The sequence below is a fragment of the Pararge aegeria genome, chromosome 20 (assembly GCF_905163445.1).
Source record: "Pararge aegeria chromosome 20, ilParAegt1.1, whole genome shotgun sequence".
Taxonomy (NCBI): Eukaryota; Metazoa; Arthropoda; class Insecta; order Lepidoptera; family Nymphalidae; genus Pararge; species Pararge aegeria.
Genome location: NC_053199.1, coordinates 3,253,527 through 3,269,959, shown reverse-complemented (window position 1 = coordinate 3,269,959; position 16,433 = coordinate 3,253,527). Strand labels below are relative to the sequence as shown.

Genomic DNA, 16,433 nt, shown 5'->3' with positions numbered 1-16,433 from the left:
CCAATGGACGTTTAACGTTTTTTCCAAGAAGTTGCCACCGTACTTATGTCTGGTGTGAGGTTTTGGTTGTGGCTTGTTACCGTCTTATCCGAAACCGATTAGGGGAATGGATTTAATATACATACAAAAATTCATTCGGTTTGTGCGGAATTCGACGGTATATGGTATAGAAACTATATTTATACTACAGAAAAGAGCTGTGCGATCGATATATAAACATAGCGAACTCGAATCCCTTCGTGCCAAATTAAAAGAAATATAATCTTATTTAAAAAGAAACATAAGTAATTATAAACAAAAAGTCGATATAAACAGTCAACTTACTAGAAACGGACATAAATTAGTGATATCTGCATATCGTCTGAGAAAAGTACAGAAATCCTTGGTGGGGATGGGTATATCTCTATATAGCTTGGAAGCAGGCCATTCTCATCTCTCACAGAACAGAAAATTCAAAAGATTGATAAACTATAAAATGATGTTGGAAATAAGCAATCTGCTGAGTTTCTTGCCGGCTCTTCTCAGTTGAATCTGCCTTCCAAACCGGTGGCAGGGTCACTACAAACAGACTGACTTGACGCTTCAAAAGTGCTTATAAACTAGGCCTACCTGAAATAAATGAATTTTGAATTAAATTTTCTCAATGAATGTTAAACAAAATTTCCACGAAAATGAAGCAACTCAGCACTTCAACCATTAACCACATCTGATTGGTGCGTTGTGTAAAGATTGCAGCAAAGACAACGCCAGTTTCACTCCGACATCGCAGCATGTCAGGAGATATTGACTATACACTTCTAGCACAATTGCTAATAAATAGGACTGCGAAATGTGCGTAGTGATAGATAATTCATTGTACGCTACGCTTACACAACCCGTTCTTACCGCTCACTCAAACTTACTTCAATCCATTCTTTTCCTACCATTACTCTAAATCTGGTCTAGCCAATAGCAGAACTCGCGTCACGAGTGTACTGGTTGTACACGTATGCCCAGTGGCCCCGGCCGATACTAAGATGGCAACGAACTACCGACGCGGACGCCGTTAATCCGAGCAAAGGGAAGCATTGATGTTCTAATAAAACCAATATCCAACAACCAAGTTAATTCGACACGGTGGAGTTTGGAGGAGTGTGTGAGACGAGTGAAACCCAACATCAGCTAAGGTAAACGTTGCATCCAGACGGCATTGCGTCTCCTCCTTTCAAATCAGCGGCGAACTAGCCAACGGAAACCCGGTCTGGATCGCCTCGGTACAACCGGTAAGTAACCGTTTGTTTAGACCAGTTTATCATCAAAATTAGAATCTGTCCGTTATAACGGTGGAACATCAGCTAAACATCGTGTTCCAAACCCAGTGTAATCACCGGATCTCAACGACAAGATCCGTGTGGTCACATTCATCATAATCAACATCATATCAACCCATTACCGGTCCCCAACAGGGTGCGGGTCTCCCCCTAAAATGAGAAGGGTTTAGGCCGTAATCCACTACTCTGGCGCAGTTTGGTGCACTCCACATGCCTTTGAGGACATTATGGAGAACTCTCAGACATGCCGGTTTCCTCATGATGCGTTTTTACTGTTGAGCCAAGTGATATTTGAAAAGCTTAAAACGCACGTAACTTATTGAAATCAATTTGATTTTAAACGGTTACTATCGGATTTCTAAGAAACCGTAACGAACGCGGGCAAAAAACGCGGACTTTTAATAAAGCATCCTCAGGAGATGTTGACTTAACAATTATTCATTGAGCGAAACGTGCATAGAGGGTACATTGCCGAGGATCTGTTTGGTATTAAGTATAAGGATTGAAGAAATTATAAATTCTCCTGCAATTCGCGGAGCATGGGAAATTAAGCTTATTTTTCATAATTTATCACGGAATTCCGCAAAGTAACTCCTGCTTCTATCCAATACCCCAATGATATTCAAAATACTTTCACAAATAACAGATAAACAAACCTTTGACACATACCAGACGAGTTTTCCAACACAAATAATTGTTGCTCAGACAGGAAGACATATTGAATCAATTTGTTTGCCCGATTCTAACTCGGGACAGTTGGGAATAAATCACAAATCACTATGAAATATTACGAGGTACGACCAACTTGAAAAGAGCCCTCGTCCCTTTATCCACTTATACAGGGCGTGGAGCATGGTAACAAGTTCACGCAACTTGAATAAAATTCAACAGAACGGCGCCCATAAACTCAAGCCCATTCGTTTGGAATATAGTTTAGTCTTTTCGGAAATAAAAGTAGGAAATTCAATGGCAATATGGCGGTTAGGAATATAATGGTTTTTTTCTCGAACTTCCCGCAGATCATTATCTGCAGGAACGGAATTACAGAAATACAGAGAGATAATACATTCCAAAGCCGTTGCACTTTGAAATACCGTTGCTTTTGCTACGAAACCACGTAAAATCCATGCAGCGAAAGATTCTATGCCTCATTAAAAACATTTGGATTAGAAACGGCTGATTGGCGCAGTGGGCAGCGACCCTGCTTTCAAAGTCTAAGGCCGCAGGTTCGATTCCCACAACTGGAAAATGGTTGTGTGATGAACATGAATGTTTTTCAGTGTCTGGGTGTTTATCTGTATATTATAAGTTTTTATGTATATTACTCATAAAAATATTCATCAGTCAACTTATACCCATAACACAAGCTACGCTTTCTTTGGGGTTAGATGGCAATATGTGCATTATCAAAGTAAAAAAAGCTTAAGCTATTGTTATTGAGTGTAAGAGTCCTACAGGGAAATAATAAATTTCAGTATCATATCTTCTAAGGAATCTAAATTAATACAGGGTCTCAGAAATAAATTATAATTTATAATCAAATTCATTTAATTACTTACGTAAAGATAAATAAAATTTGAGCCTGAAATCAAAGGTAGGTAGTCTTACCTTGACGCTCGAACAAATGGAATTTGATTGATTATGAAAATGCCTTCAATATTCCCCGCCTTAGAAATATCCCAACTTTAAATTCCGAGATCGACTCGAAGGAAATGAATCCTACTTTGGCCTAATGAAAATTCTTTGATACTTTCCCTTAATCTCGAAATTTCTAACTTCGGATTTGGACGCGCGTCCTTACTATTTGAATAAATTCAACAAAAGCAATTTGAGTTTTTTTTTTTATTTATTTACATTGTAAAAAGAAAGTTGGAAGTTTGTAAACCGTTTATCTGTTTAGCTTGAAGGTTTGATCGAATTAAGTTAGATCGTGAAATTTCTTGGGAAATAAGAGTCGAGCCTTTACACACTAGAATATATTACGTGCGGGTGAAGCGGGTTGGTTGCAATAGGCAGCTGTCATTGCGATTTTATATTCTTTATATTATACTAGCTGTTGCCCACGACTTCGTCTGCGTTTGTTTTTGTTTTTTGATTTAGCATTCAATTTAGGTTAGGTTTTTAAATCGGTTATCATTTGAGGGCTTTATGGTGTAAAATCGTTAAACGCTTTCGTCGCCTCTCCTAAAAGAACTAAGCTTAATTTCGGGATAAAATGCATCCTATATTACTTCTAATACCTTCAGGAATATGTGTACAAAGTTTCATGATGATCAGTTTAGTAGTTTTTGCGTGAAAGCGTAACAAACAAACTTAAATTCACATTTATAATATTAGTAGGGATGATAAACAGAAGCGGTGGTTAGGGCTTCGGCTTCCATTTCGGGGGGATCAAATACCATCCCCGGCACGCCACTTCAACTTATCAGAATGTTTTATTTCATATAATTAAATATCACTTGCTTTAACGGTGAAGGAAAACATCGTGATATAAATAAATAAATATACTACGCCAATACACACATCGCCATCCAGCCCCAAAGTAAGCGTAGCCTGTGTTATGGGTACTAAGATGATTGATGAATAATTTTATGAATTATAAACAAAAATACTTAGATAATACATATAAACACCCAGACACTGAAGAACATTCATGCTCATCACACAAACACCTTCCAGTAGTGGGAATCGAACCCACGGGCGCAGATAGCAGGGTCGCTGCAAACTGCGCCAATCGGCCGTCAAACCTACACGTCTGTTACTTTTCCATAAAGTTCTAAACGGCGTGCGAAATCCGCACTTGGCAGCGTGGTGGACTGAGGCTCGAACCCTTCTCACTCTAAGAGGAGACCCGTGCCGAGGAATTGGCTGATAATGGGTTGTAATGATGATGAACAGGCAGTTCGGAAAAGCTAGGATTTGGAAAGTCTCAACATTCTCGAACACCCGAGACTATTCAAGACTTCTTCGTGAGAATTGTGGTGCCGTGATAATGAATAGAGGTTGTTTAGGTCCCTTACTACGTAAGCCAGTAAGGGTTCTTCCTCGCCCCGCATTTTAGCTCTATTTAGCTGGCTCCCTCGAACCTTTGTATAAATATCCTTACATATGTAGGTATAATTCGATCGCAAAAAAAAAATCTTCTTGGTTTAACAGCGGCCGCACGGTTCGAACCGAAAAGTGGGCGTCGGCCACTTCAAAGACTCAGCACATACCATATATTGTTGCCTCTGAATCAAGAATCAGAATTTGACTATACGTTATAAATTTAAGTAATTTAGGTATTAATACGATATCCAAATACCGATTTCCAAAATAGTCTGTTCCACACGCTGTTTTGGATTTGGTCTGCAAACTATTTGAGCAGAATAACTGTTTATCCACTGACCATCAAGAAGTCGACGCCAGCAAAATATTCAAGCAACCTAAAATCACAGTAGGAATCTAATTCAATTTGAAACCAACATTTGCATCCGCCTCTAAAATTTTATTCGCCAAACATCGGAACCAAAAATAAAACCGTTCGAGGGAATTCAATGAATTCGAGGACACAGCAATGTCGGAATCGGATGATAAGCCCCAGACGTTATTCCTCTTTGTATCTCATTTCGCTCGATTTGCCTCACTTTGTTTTGTAGAACGTCTTCAAAAGTCCCCAGCGTTTTTACATTAGGACTCGAAAATGTTATGTTCGCGCTCACTAAACAGAGATAATGTAATTTTTTTTAATGGGAAATATAATGTGATTTCTTCTCTTTGTCATTTTTGGCGATATAAAAGTTGGGGTGTCGCAAACGGTAGAGTAGTAGTCGAGTTTTTGTGACACAGTTCGTCCGGAGGAGTGCTACTGCCATGCTTACTTCTGTTGCAAAAATGCATTACTATAGGTTCCGGCCTGAAAGGCGTGGTCGGTGGTGTAATTAAAGGGACAATATTGTATGATGAATATACATGTATGATGAGCTTGGATATGAATTGCTCTAACTTCTTAGCTAAACATTAACTCAATAACTCTAACAATTATTCGTTGTAAAGTCAACATCTCCTGAGGATGCTCCGGTTTCGGAGCGAAACGTGCGTAGAGGGTACATTGCCGAAGATCTGTTTGGTGTTGAGTATAAGGATTGAAGAAATTATAAATTACACCATACAGATTCTCCTGCTTTTCGCAGACTCTACCAAATTAAGCTCAATGTTCATAATTCTATCCAATACAACATTACTCGACTGTGAGACTCTTCTTAGACCAGGGCGCAACTATCCTAGTTTTAGTTTAAAGTTAACGAATGCAGTTATCGCCATCACTAACATTAGTGTTACAAGTTAAATGTATGAACGCTTCATAAGTGCCTATAATAAGGTCTACATGAAAAAAACTTTTTTGAATTTGAATTTGAGGCCAGTGGCGTTTTAACCTCGACTGACCTAACCTAATTTTACTATTGAAACTGAAACTAAATGAATTAATATTAAATACAAATAAATTGCCTAATAGATTTGTATCCTTAAAAAAAATTTGCACGCCTTTATGGCAAAACATGTTTTGATCAATTTTATTTTGTACCACCGATGTTTAATGCAAAGTAATAAATAGAGGGAATAAAAATGAAATTAACCAGGGTGGGCATAAAGCAGGAAGATTACATAAAATTTAAAAATTCTCCTTCTACACATGTTGTTCGAAATATTTAGTATTCATGTATATTATTCATAAAAAAAATTTAGGGCTAGATGGCGATATGTGTAATGAATTGTTATATATTTTTTCAAACTATTTTTTTTACAAATTTAATCCAATATGATTTAAAAACAAAGGTGAACGAATTGGCGCGTGAACAGCTAGTCACTGGATAAAAAAAGTAATTTATAACTCAAATTACGTCTTTCATCCGCATCGACGTTAACGGAATTGTCGGGCCCTTTTGATTAAATTTTAAGTGGTTAAAATCAAACATGAGCCTGCATTGTTACCTAACAGTCTTCCTGAAATGGATCAACTACACAAGAATTCTTGGAACAAATTCGAGAAACGCGTGTAAAATTCATCTTGGTAATATCTTGACGTGAAACAAAGGGACCCTGTCACACCGTACGTTCACAAAAGACCAGCTGAAACATTCATACTCGTAGTCTCTAACAAGAAATCCTTCAGAGATTTACATATAATGTAGAGGTACAATTTGCATTAGTACTATTTTTTTAAGAGGGGGAGCTATTTTTGTCGATCTCCCTGGCGCAGCTGTGAGCGTTTTGGTTTTAAGTTGGGGATCCCGGGTTCAATTCAAGACAGGGGTAATTTGAGAATTTATTCCGAGATTGCAGTCAAAGGCTAACTAGTAGTGTTATAAAACAGGAGGTTCTTACGGTGAGTTTAGGTCTTAACTTTTTTAAGTACTAGTTGTGTGTATATGTTGTGTGACGGCCGATTGGAACAGTGGGTAGCGACCCTGCTTTCTGAGTCCGAGGCCGTGGGTTCGATTTCCACAACTGGACAATATTTGCGTGATGAACATGAATGTTTTCTGGGTGTTTATATATATATTATAAGTATTTATGTGTATTTTTTATAAAAATTATAACCCTAGTACCCATTACATAAACTACGCTTCCTTTGGGACTAGATGGCGATAAGTGTATTGTCGTAGTATATTTATTTATTTATTTAAGGAATAGTTCAATGCGTATGCTCTGATCCCTGAACTATGTTAAAACTTTACACTAGTGAGAAAATCAAATCTATCCCAAGAGAACCGTCATTGTCACGGTATAAAAATAGCCGTTCAGCCGTTCTGGCCAACTTTTTTTTATCAAAGTGAAAAGTGCTACATGGCATCTTTTTCACGATTCAACTTTTAACGATTTGTCCGATCTGTCAACGATATAATATTGAAATATCTCTGTTCATAACGCAACAAAGATCCTGGAAAAATATAATGTCTTCGTGAAGGATTTTAAAGTGACCTGGATCTTTCCAAGAACCATTTAGGTACTTGATCCCTTTGAGACCTTATCCTGCTAAAGATATTTTTATCATGTAAATATATTCTGTTAATAAGCATAAATTGTCTCTACGCACAGAAGGAGGGTTGTAGAGCATAGACGCGCCACGCTGCTCTAATGTTGATAGGCGGGCTTTAACGACTGCCTGATCACATGGTATAATTACTGAGCGGGACCGATGACAGGCGAGCAATCTACCACTAAACCGAGTCAAAGAGCAGGCAATAGAAAAAGATATGCAAGGAGTCTCTCTACGTGATCAAATAAAAAATGAGGAGATCTGTAGAAAATCTAGAGCTATTGACATAGCTCAGCGAGTCGCGAAGCTTAAGTGGCAATGGGCAGGGCACATAGCTCGGAGAACCGATGGACGTTGGGGTCTTAAGGTGCTGGAATACTGGCCCCGAACCGGTAAACGCAGCGTAGGTCGCCCCCCAACGAGGTGGACAGATGACATCAGGCGAGTCGCTGGGAGCCGCTGGAGGCAAGCAGCCCAAGACCGTGGATTGTGGAACTCCCAAAAAAAGACCTATGTCCAGCGGTGGACGTCCATTGGTTCAAATTATGATAATGGGACCGATCACGTAAGGTATTCTCCGAAGCACTGGGGTGGATCTTGCCGATTTTCTAAGTCTTTACATTAGCGATTATAATAAATAAAATAAAATGAAATAGCCTTTAATTCCAAAACGTCATTTCATACACACTTATAAACATTTATACTTTTAAATTTAATAAACATTAATATATTGAATTGTTAAGTTAGGTATGGTTTTACAATAATATTGAATTAAAATTATGTACTTAAATTATTAATTAATTATGTTGATATTAGATTTATTTTCATGTTACAAGTGTCATTTTACAAGTCCCGTAAAGTTTACGATCCGTAACTTTAGACGGCGCCTAACGTTTGACGGCCGACTGGCGAAGCTGGGCAGCGACCCTGCTTTCTGACTCCTAGGCCGCGATGCGCGCGTACACCGTCACAAAAAACCGACACCCTGAAGTTAGCTATAAGGTTTAACAATGTTCACTTTCAATTGCCAAAGTCTGCGGGCTTACTCCGGTGATATAATTAATTCAATTGTGCAAAAATCTCAAATTTTAATGTTCAGTGAAACTTGGTTGTCCGATTATGAGTCTATTAATATTCCAAATTTAATTTTGTTTATTATGTCAATTTCTTTAATTATGTAGAAACATTTTGTGTGATATTTGACTAGACAATGCGTTATAATAAATCTTTCAATGTATTAAAAAACCTTTTTCTAGTGTTAGAGTAGTTTTTTCTACAAACGCAGAATAAGGAGAAAGATAAAATTTTTGAAAAGATTTTTATTTTGTTACGCCAAAGAAGTATAACGTCTATCGCGTGTACATAAGTACACACACGTTCTTTTTTATTTGGTTATTATTTATGTCTTTAGCCATAACATATGAGTTCATTTTTGTTTGTTTTCTCTAGGAATCACCAAAATCACTAGGCATCAGATTAAGGCAGTTTCTAGGTTAAGTGAAAACGGGCATAAGAGTAACCTTCCAAGTTGGGTATCAAGTTAAATACCTTATGTTTATATTGCACACGAAGTTACACCGAACTAGATCTTGTTTCCCTGTACTCATGACCTACATTAACTGAGTTCTTTGTATAAAAATGAGCTCTCTTACTATTCCGAATAAATTGAGGTGATGACTTAAGTACATTTTAAAAACTTTTAATGTATAGGGTACATTCGTACATATACATGTTAGGTACATTATTCTACTAGTCAACCTTCTTTCGATACCCATTGAGGTGGTTTTGTACCTATCTCTGAATTCCGCCATTTTGTCAACGATGGCCACCTTGGATTTTCTTCATATAAACACACACACACAAAACACACTCACGCGCACACAACACACCCACACGCAAAAACAACACACGCACACACACACGCACACTTTAAGGTACCTTTTTATTAACTCTTGCCCTCTACTTGGCCAAACAGTGATATGTATGTCGGATTATAGTTTCTTTATTTATTATTTATTTATACTCTTTATTTGCACACAAAAAAAAATACAGAAGAAGAATAAAAAAAACCCCGTTCTCTTGCTGTAAGTCCTATCTACAAAGGTTGCCTGTAAGAGATTGCTTGCAGCAATAAGGCCGCTTTTGCATGTCTACATTGTGTACTGTATACTCCTTACTGTTTCTTTTCCTGTATGTTATACGTGCAATAAAGTGTTTCTTCTTCTTCAAAAAAAACAAACCAAAGCAGTATACAAAAGGCAGTCTTATCGGCTTATAGTGTATATTATTAATTTAATTCCTCAGACGAGTTATTCAGCGACTGAAAAATAGATGCAGTGCGTTTACGTATCTAACGACAGGCTTTTGACAGTCGTAAATCTTGCGATCTTTGCTGCCAACGGCACTTTTGTATTATTTTTGTATGCAAAAGTAACGTTTCCTATCGTTTGTTCAAAGAAGATTGAAGTACCTTTTTGTAGAGGTATGAGATCGTGGCTTATACAAAATAAGTCACAAACCTACCAAGATGTTTGATTACTCTGTCGGGGCATCGAGGTAAGACTACACCACGACTGACAGTCCAATTATACAGGGCAAACGTTTCAACAAGGCGATACGGATTCGATATTCGCCTTAGACATTTTAAAGTTTATAAACGTGATGTTAAGGTTAGCATAATTGCGAGGTCTACCTCGGAATTACTTTAGTTACCGAAACAATTTATTAATTCACCGTTTGGCGAATTAATAAATTGACGGTGAGCGCTGTATATTTACGTAGAACGTCCCGGCTTCAATACCTGGAAGGGGCAACTAGGAACTTTATTATTTCTGAATTTTCTCTGGTCTGGTCTGGATATCTTTGGCCGTGGCTCGTTACCACCCTACAGAAAAAGACGTGCCGTAAAGCGATTTAGTGTCCCGGTGCGATAGAAGGCGTGTAGACACCGATTAGGAGGTCGTACTACCATACTCCAGGACAGCCCTCTACCATCTAAGACTGCATAATCACGTACCACCAGGTGAGATTGCAATCTCAGTTATTTATATCGTTTATAGATCTCGCTATGTTGTAACGGCATATCGGAATACAGTTGTCACATACATAATGTAAAATAATTAATCGCATATGCACGTAGCAGCCAATTACAATGTCAATTTTGTACAAAGTTTCTTACCCACTCCTTTAAGTTTCATTGCTCAATAACATAATTTTTATATATATTATATTATTAAATTTATTATTTTATTTAATTATTTATGTATGTTATATATATTTTTTTATATAGAATTGCGATTTCCCGTCTCTCATTACCTTATTCCAATAGTTAAGGTAGCCTGAAAGAGATCACTTTTAGTGATAAGGCCGCCTTTTGCATATAATTTATGTTAATGTAAGTGTTCCTGTGTGTTTCCTTTATTATGCAATAAGGTTGTTTAAATAAAAATAAATAAATAAACATAAAATAAACATGTACCTGCATGAGATGAAGTTACTGGAGGCACTTTCACCAGTTTTAATAATTTTAGTAATCGATAAAGTTGACTGAGTTAAAATTAAGGTCCGTAGTTAATGATGATATAAAATGTAAAAATAATAAAAAATCAGAGAAGATAAAGTAAGTTCCAAAATTACTAAAAGCAAAAGAAAATATATGATGAGTACACATTATTTGACAAATAAAATAAAACATGTACATAACAGAGATTTAATAACCGCACAAAGACAAATAATACATTAACATTAATAATGAAACGCATATGGGTTCCTCCCTCTTTTGTCTCCGCTATTTTATTGTTGATAATATCGTTACCGTGAAGTAGTCGTTCGGTTAAAATAAACTTAATCGCGATTCGCGACCCCGGTTTCTGTTCCCGATGTGACTCATTTATTTGCAGAGAATAATTGGTTCACCGCTGAATAGATATCGGCTGTTGTTTTTTTTAAAGTAGCCGCCGATGACACTCTTAGTACAAAATCGATCGCACGCGAGGATAGTTTTCCAAAATCAAAACTCTTCGTTATGCTAAATTTGGTCTTTTCTTTCGATAAACAGAAAATTTAAGAGCTACCTTCAACTATTTTTAAAATTGAATACCAGTCTATAACGATGTAAATAATAAATAATAAAATAATAAATATACTACGACAATTCACACATCGCTATTTAGCCCCAAAGTAAGCGTAGCTTGTGTTATGGGTACTAAGATAGCTGTTGAATATTTTTTATGAATATAATACATAATTACTTATAATATGAAAAACATTCATGCTCATCACACAAACATTTTCCAGTTGTGGGAATCGAACCTACAGCCTTGGACTCAGAAAGCAGGGTCGCTGCAAACTGCGCCAATCGGCCGTCTAATGACACACCGCTGAATAGCTAGAATATGAAATGGAATAATAGTTTCAACTTCAGGCTGGCGCTAAATATATTTCAACAAAGCTTACCTTATCGTTATAATCACTATTATAATATTAGCTTTTTGGCGATAAACTGACATCTTATTAACCATCATCAAATTATGTTTTTTTTTTATTACGCTACAAGTTTGCCCTCGACTACAATCTCACCTGATAAGTGATGATGCAGTTTAAAATGGTAACGGTAAATGTTTAGGGGTATGGCAGTGATATTAAATCAATACTCCTTTTCTGTTTGTACGCGACAAAGGTTAGAATGGTAACTAGCCACGGCCGAAGCCTCCCACAAGACCTGACCAGAAAATACAGAAATTTTAAATTCCCAAATAGCCCCGGCCAGGGATCTAACCCGGGACCTCCCATATAAATCCAGAGAGCTCACCGCAACACCAGAGAGATCGTAAAATGTATTAGTATAACTACTAACTATCTTGACTTAATCAGGCAGCTGATTGATAGTACCTAGCAGAAATATTGAACTAGAAAAATAGGTCAATTTTAAAAACAGGCAAGGAAACAAAGAAGCACTGACCTTTACTCTGACCTTACAGTACACTGTGTTTCGATACTCGACAATCTTTCGCGCTCACGAGGTGTGGAATTTCGTACTTAGGGTACACGGTATTGTTTGTGTCATACTTTTTAACTGAAATCGAACAATGGAAAGTCGCACAATATAACAAAAAAAGTTACTAGCTTCGTTATGCAGCTCTTTATACCGAGAGTTTTTAATGTTTTTAGTTTTATCATGTAATGTTAATTAATAATTCAACCTTAAACTCCATGTAGGGCTTATTCAAATACACTTTTACAAGGTCTTCCGCATCGTTGTTATTTAAGTTTGTTTGCTGTTGAGATATTGCGCAATCAGAAAAGGTACAGTGTCTCCAAATATTAATAAAATACCTCAATGTTTTTTTCATGTTTATAGAGCGCTTCGCTTGACTGCAATCTCACCTGATGGTAAGTGATGATGTTGCCTAAGGTTGAGTGCGCCTGTCTAGAAGACGCCAATTCATTCTTAAATAAATAAATAAATATACTACGACAATATACACACCGCCATCTAGTCCCAAAATAAGCGTAACTTGTGTTATGGGTACTAAGATAACTGATGAATATTTTTATGAATAATATACATAAATACTTATAATATACATATAAACACCCAGACACTGAAAGACATTCATGTTCTTCACACAAACATTTTCCAGTTGTGGGAATCGAACCCACGGCCTTGGACTCAGAAAGCAGGGTCGCTGCCCACTGCGCCAATCGGCCGTCGAAATTTCTTGATTCGAAGGTACTCATATTTTAGGTACTGAGGAAAATGGAAGCTGGAAATGCATTCTAGTGTTTTTAAAGTGTTATTTGAAATGCTGTAGGTAAGACCTCAGTTACCATTGCGAGTACAGCGAGTTCAAACACTAGTACACGCACCTCTAACTTTCCGGAGCTATACCAAGTGATATTTAGTTGCCTAAAACGTGCGTTTTATAAATATCACTTGGTTCAACTGTGAAGGAAAACGTCGTCATGATACGCCTGAGAGTTCTCTGTTATGTTTTCAAATGCATGCGAAGTTAACCAATCCGCACTTGGCCATCTTGGTGACGGTATTAAACCTTCTCGACCCTAAGGTCGAGTTGACACTAATGTCAACTAGTTCCCTGATGAGTCGATAACGATGATGAGTGAGTTGATGATAATTGATGTTTTTAAAAGAGCGCGAACGTTAAAGTTCAATGAAGGAATGGATATAAGTTAATGTACTTATAATTTGAGGATATAATTTATGATCAGCATAGTTTGTCGTGCTTTTAATTTTAAGCAACTTCGCTTGTATGATTTTTTTTTTTCCTTAATTTTTATGGAGGATCAACACTGAACATTTTTTTTTTTTTAAATATATAGACAAGGTGCTTGACTGCAATCACACATGATGGTAAGTGCGCGCGCTTACCTAGAAGATGCCTATTCACTCTTGATTTGAAGGCACCCAGATTATAGGTATCGGGGAAGACGGAAAATTGGAGGGCATTCCAGGCCTTTGCGGTGCGGATCAGAAAGGAAGAAGCAAAACGCTTCGTACGTGTTGATGGTATTTCAACAACGTAACGGTGCAGATTCTTTCGGTACCTCGCAGTTCGATGGTAGAAAGGAGATGGTTTGACCAAATCGAATAGCTCCTGAGCACACTCTCCGAAATGTATCTTGTAGAAAACAGCCAGACAAGCAACATGCCACCCTTATCGGAGCTACTTAAAATATATTCATTACTACCTACGCTTAATGGACACTTTATATATGTTATAAAGTTTTCTGGCCTCCTTAGATAATTGGATGCGCCAAAACAGTGTAACATACCCAGTTCTAATTTTAAGCAAATTCGCTTGTATAAAATTGAAGCGGACGATTTGTATCATATTGATTTTCTTGAACAAGTTTGTCGTAAGAGGCAAAAGTGAATAGGCATTATATAGGCAAGCGCACCCCAACTTTGACTGCATCGTTGCTTTCCATCAGGCATGACAGTTTCGATCTAGAATAAAAAAAAAGTTCCAAAATTAATAAAACCCAAAAGTTAAACTTCATGATTTTATGGTTAGTCTACACCTTCCTACTAGCATGGACTATGTTCGTTTCAAACATTCACCTTGTATGATTATCATGCCGTGTCACCGTGTGTGCTCTACCAATTAGTTGGAAATATAAACAACCAGTTTAATTACCAAGATAAAGAGTTTAAGAGGTGATTTGATTATTAAGTTATTGCAAATTTTTAAAACCTCGATTCTTAGGTTTCTTTACCTTTATAACGCAATTATTATTATTGATAGTCCTTAGTAAAATCAAGCTCGTTGTCTGTTTGTCAGCCCATCACAGTTTATTTTCTATGATAGGAAAAGGTGGAATTTTTATAAAACACAACTATCTTTGGTATGCAGCTGCGATGCGTCAATTAAGAGTGAAATAAAAATAAAAGTTTTATTATGTGGCTGTTGCAAAGTAGTGTGACAAAAAAAATAAAAATGCTCAGTATTTTTTTATAAATTTATATATTTTTTGGTATTTTTAATAAAGAATCATAAAAAAAAAATTTTTTGAAAACTTAACGTTCTCCTTTTATCTCCAAAATTGTCGACTCTTTATGATAAAGCTATATCGAAAGTTTTTTATTTCTCCCTGAAAATAAAAATACATTTACAGTAAGGACAGGACACCTTTATTCACGCATATCATACCCGCACTTCGTCGATTCGAATAAAACACGAATAATAAAAAGCATTTTTTTTTAATTTTGTACGTAACCACGTCACGTTCTTGATATTAACAGGGTGACATACTTCTGCACAGAATCTTTATCCGTACATAGGAGTGCCAAATTTCGATTAGTCCAGTCGTTTTCAGATTTATCATACCAAATGAATTTCCCTTTCACAGACTGATCGCAATCCAACGCTAAATAAACAGGCGTTTTGCCAGATTGTTCAACTGTCATAAATCCATTGTGTTGTGTCATATCAGTCTTCACGAATCCTGGATGTAGAGAATTAATCGATATATTCCTATCAATTTTCCTATATTGGACCCTTGTTAAAGCACATACAGCTACCTTCGACATTCTATAAGCTAGATATGCTGTGACAGCAAAGTCTTCTTCTTTTAACGTTCCGTTTTTTATCGAAGCCAAAAACCAATCAACGAAATCGTCAATATCTTGCACCTCAATATCATCTTTCGTCAGTCTGTTGATCCAATAACTGTTCTTTAGGTTGGATATATGGCCTAAGTCACTCGAAACGTTTATAACTCGCGCATTTTGCTTGAGTATCGGGAATAAATATTTTTCGATAATAAACATACTCCGGTAATTCACATCCATTACTTTTTTAGCCTCTTCGTAGGTGGTCTTCATAATATTTTGCTGTATAATCGCAGCATTATTGATAAGTATGTCCAAACCTCCATGTTTTTGTTTTAGGTGATTGGCGAATTTTTCTACACTTTTTGAATCTGTTACGTCGAGCTGGTGAAACTCTGGTTTGAATCCTTCTCTCTTTAAATTCTCGACAGATTGTTGACCTCTTTTTACATCTCTTGCGGTTAAATAAACAGTACTAACTCCGCGACTACATAGTTCCTTCACTATTCCATAACCTATGCCTTTATTTGAACCAGTTACAACTGCAACTTTGTCGGTCATGTTCGCTCGATGTCTTAGGACGTACTAAGGTTTGTTTTTATGCATCGTTATTTATAAATGAGACATTGAAATACGCGTGAATGTTAAATGTTAAGGCGAAACACTTGTGTTTTTTTATATAATACTTATATTATGTTTATAACACCTGTATCAAAAAAGCATATTCTTACTTTTGATTGATTTTACATACCTATTAAACATGGATTGCATTTTTTGCTTTGGGTGATATTTAGGGTAAACGTGCATTTTTATGACAAGATTCAAACAATTTATCAAGTTCAACATAGCTGCTATCCACTCAATTCAACTTCGCTTGTGTAGATAAAATGTACGTAACATAGGGCTTGTTTTTGTCTGAAGGTAGCTTTGAAAATATAAGTTATCCATGAGAAAGTATTTTGGCAAAATTCCACGTATTTGTAAACAGGAATAGAGTTACAGAAACCAATCATAATTTATGATGAATATG

The 16,433-nt window shown here is 36.6% G+C and overlaps 1 protein-coding gene across 1 annotated transcript; it reads right to left on the bottom strand.

The window, feature by feature from the left end:
• Positions 1-15,033: 15,033 nt before the first annotated feature.
• LOC120632806 (carbonyl reductase [NADPH] 3-like) lies at positions 15,034-15,977 on the bottom strand. The gene has a single exon (XM_039902818.1). The coding sequence runs from the start codon at positions 15,962-15,964 to the stop codon at positions 15,074-15,076; it is 891 nt and encodes a 296-aa protein (XP_039758752.1). The 5' UTR covers positions 15,965-15,977; the 3' UTR covers positions 15,034-15,073.
• Positions 15,978-16,433: the final 456 nt, after the last annotated feature.

Bases quoted from the DNA above. Each gene is read 5' to 3' on its own strand.
- LOC120632806 (XM_039902818.1), bottom strand. From the start codon at position 15,964: ATGACCGACAAAGTTGCAGTTGTAACTGGTTCAAATAAAGGCATAGGT.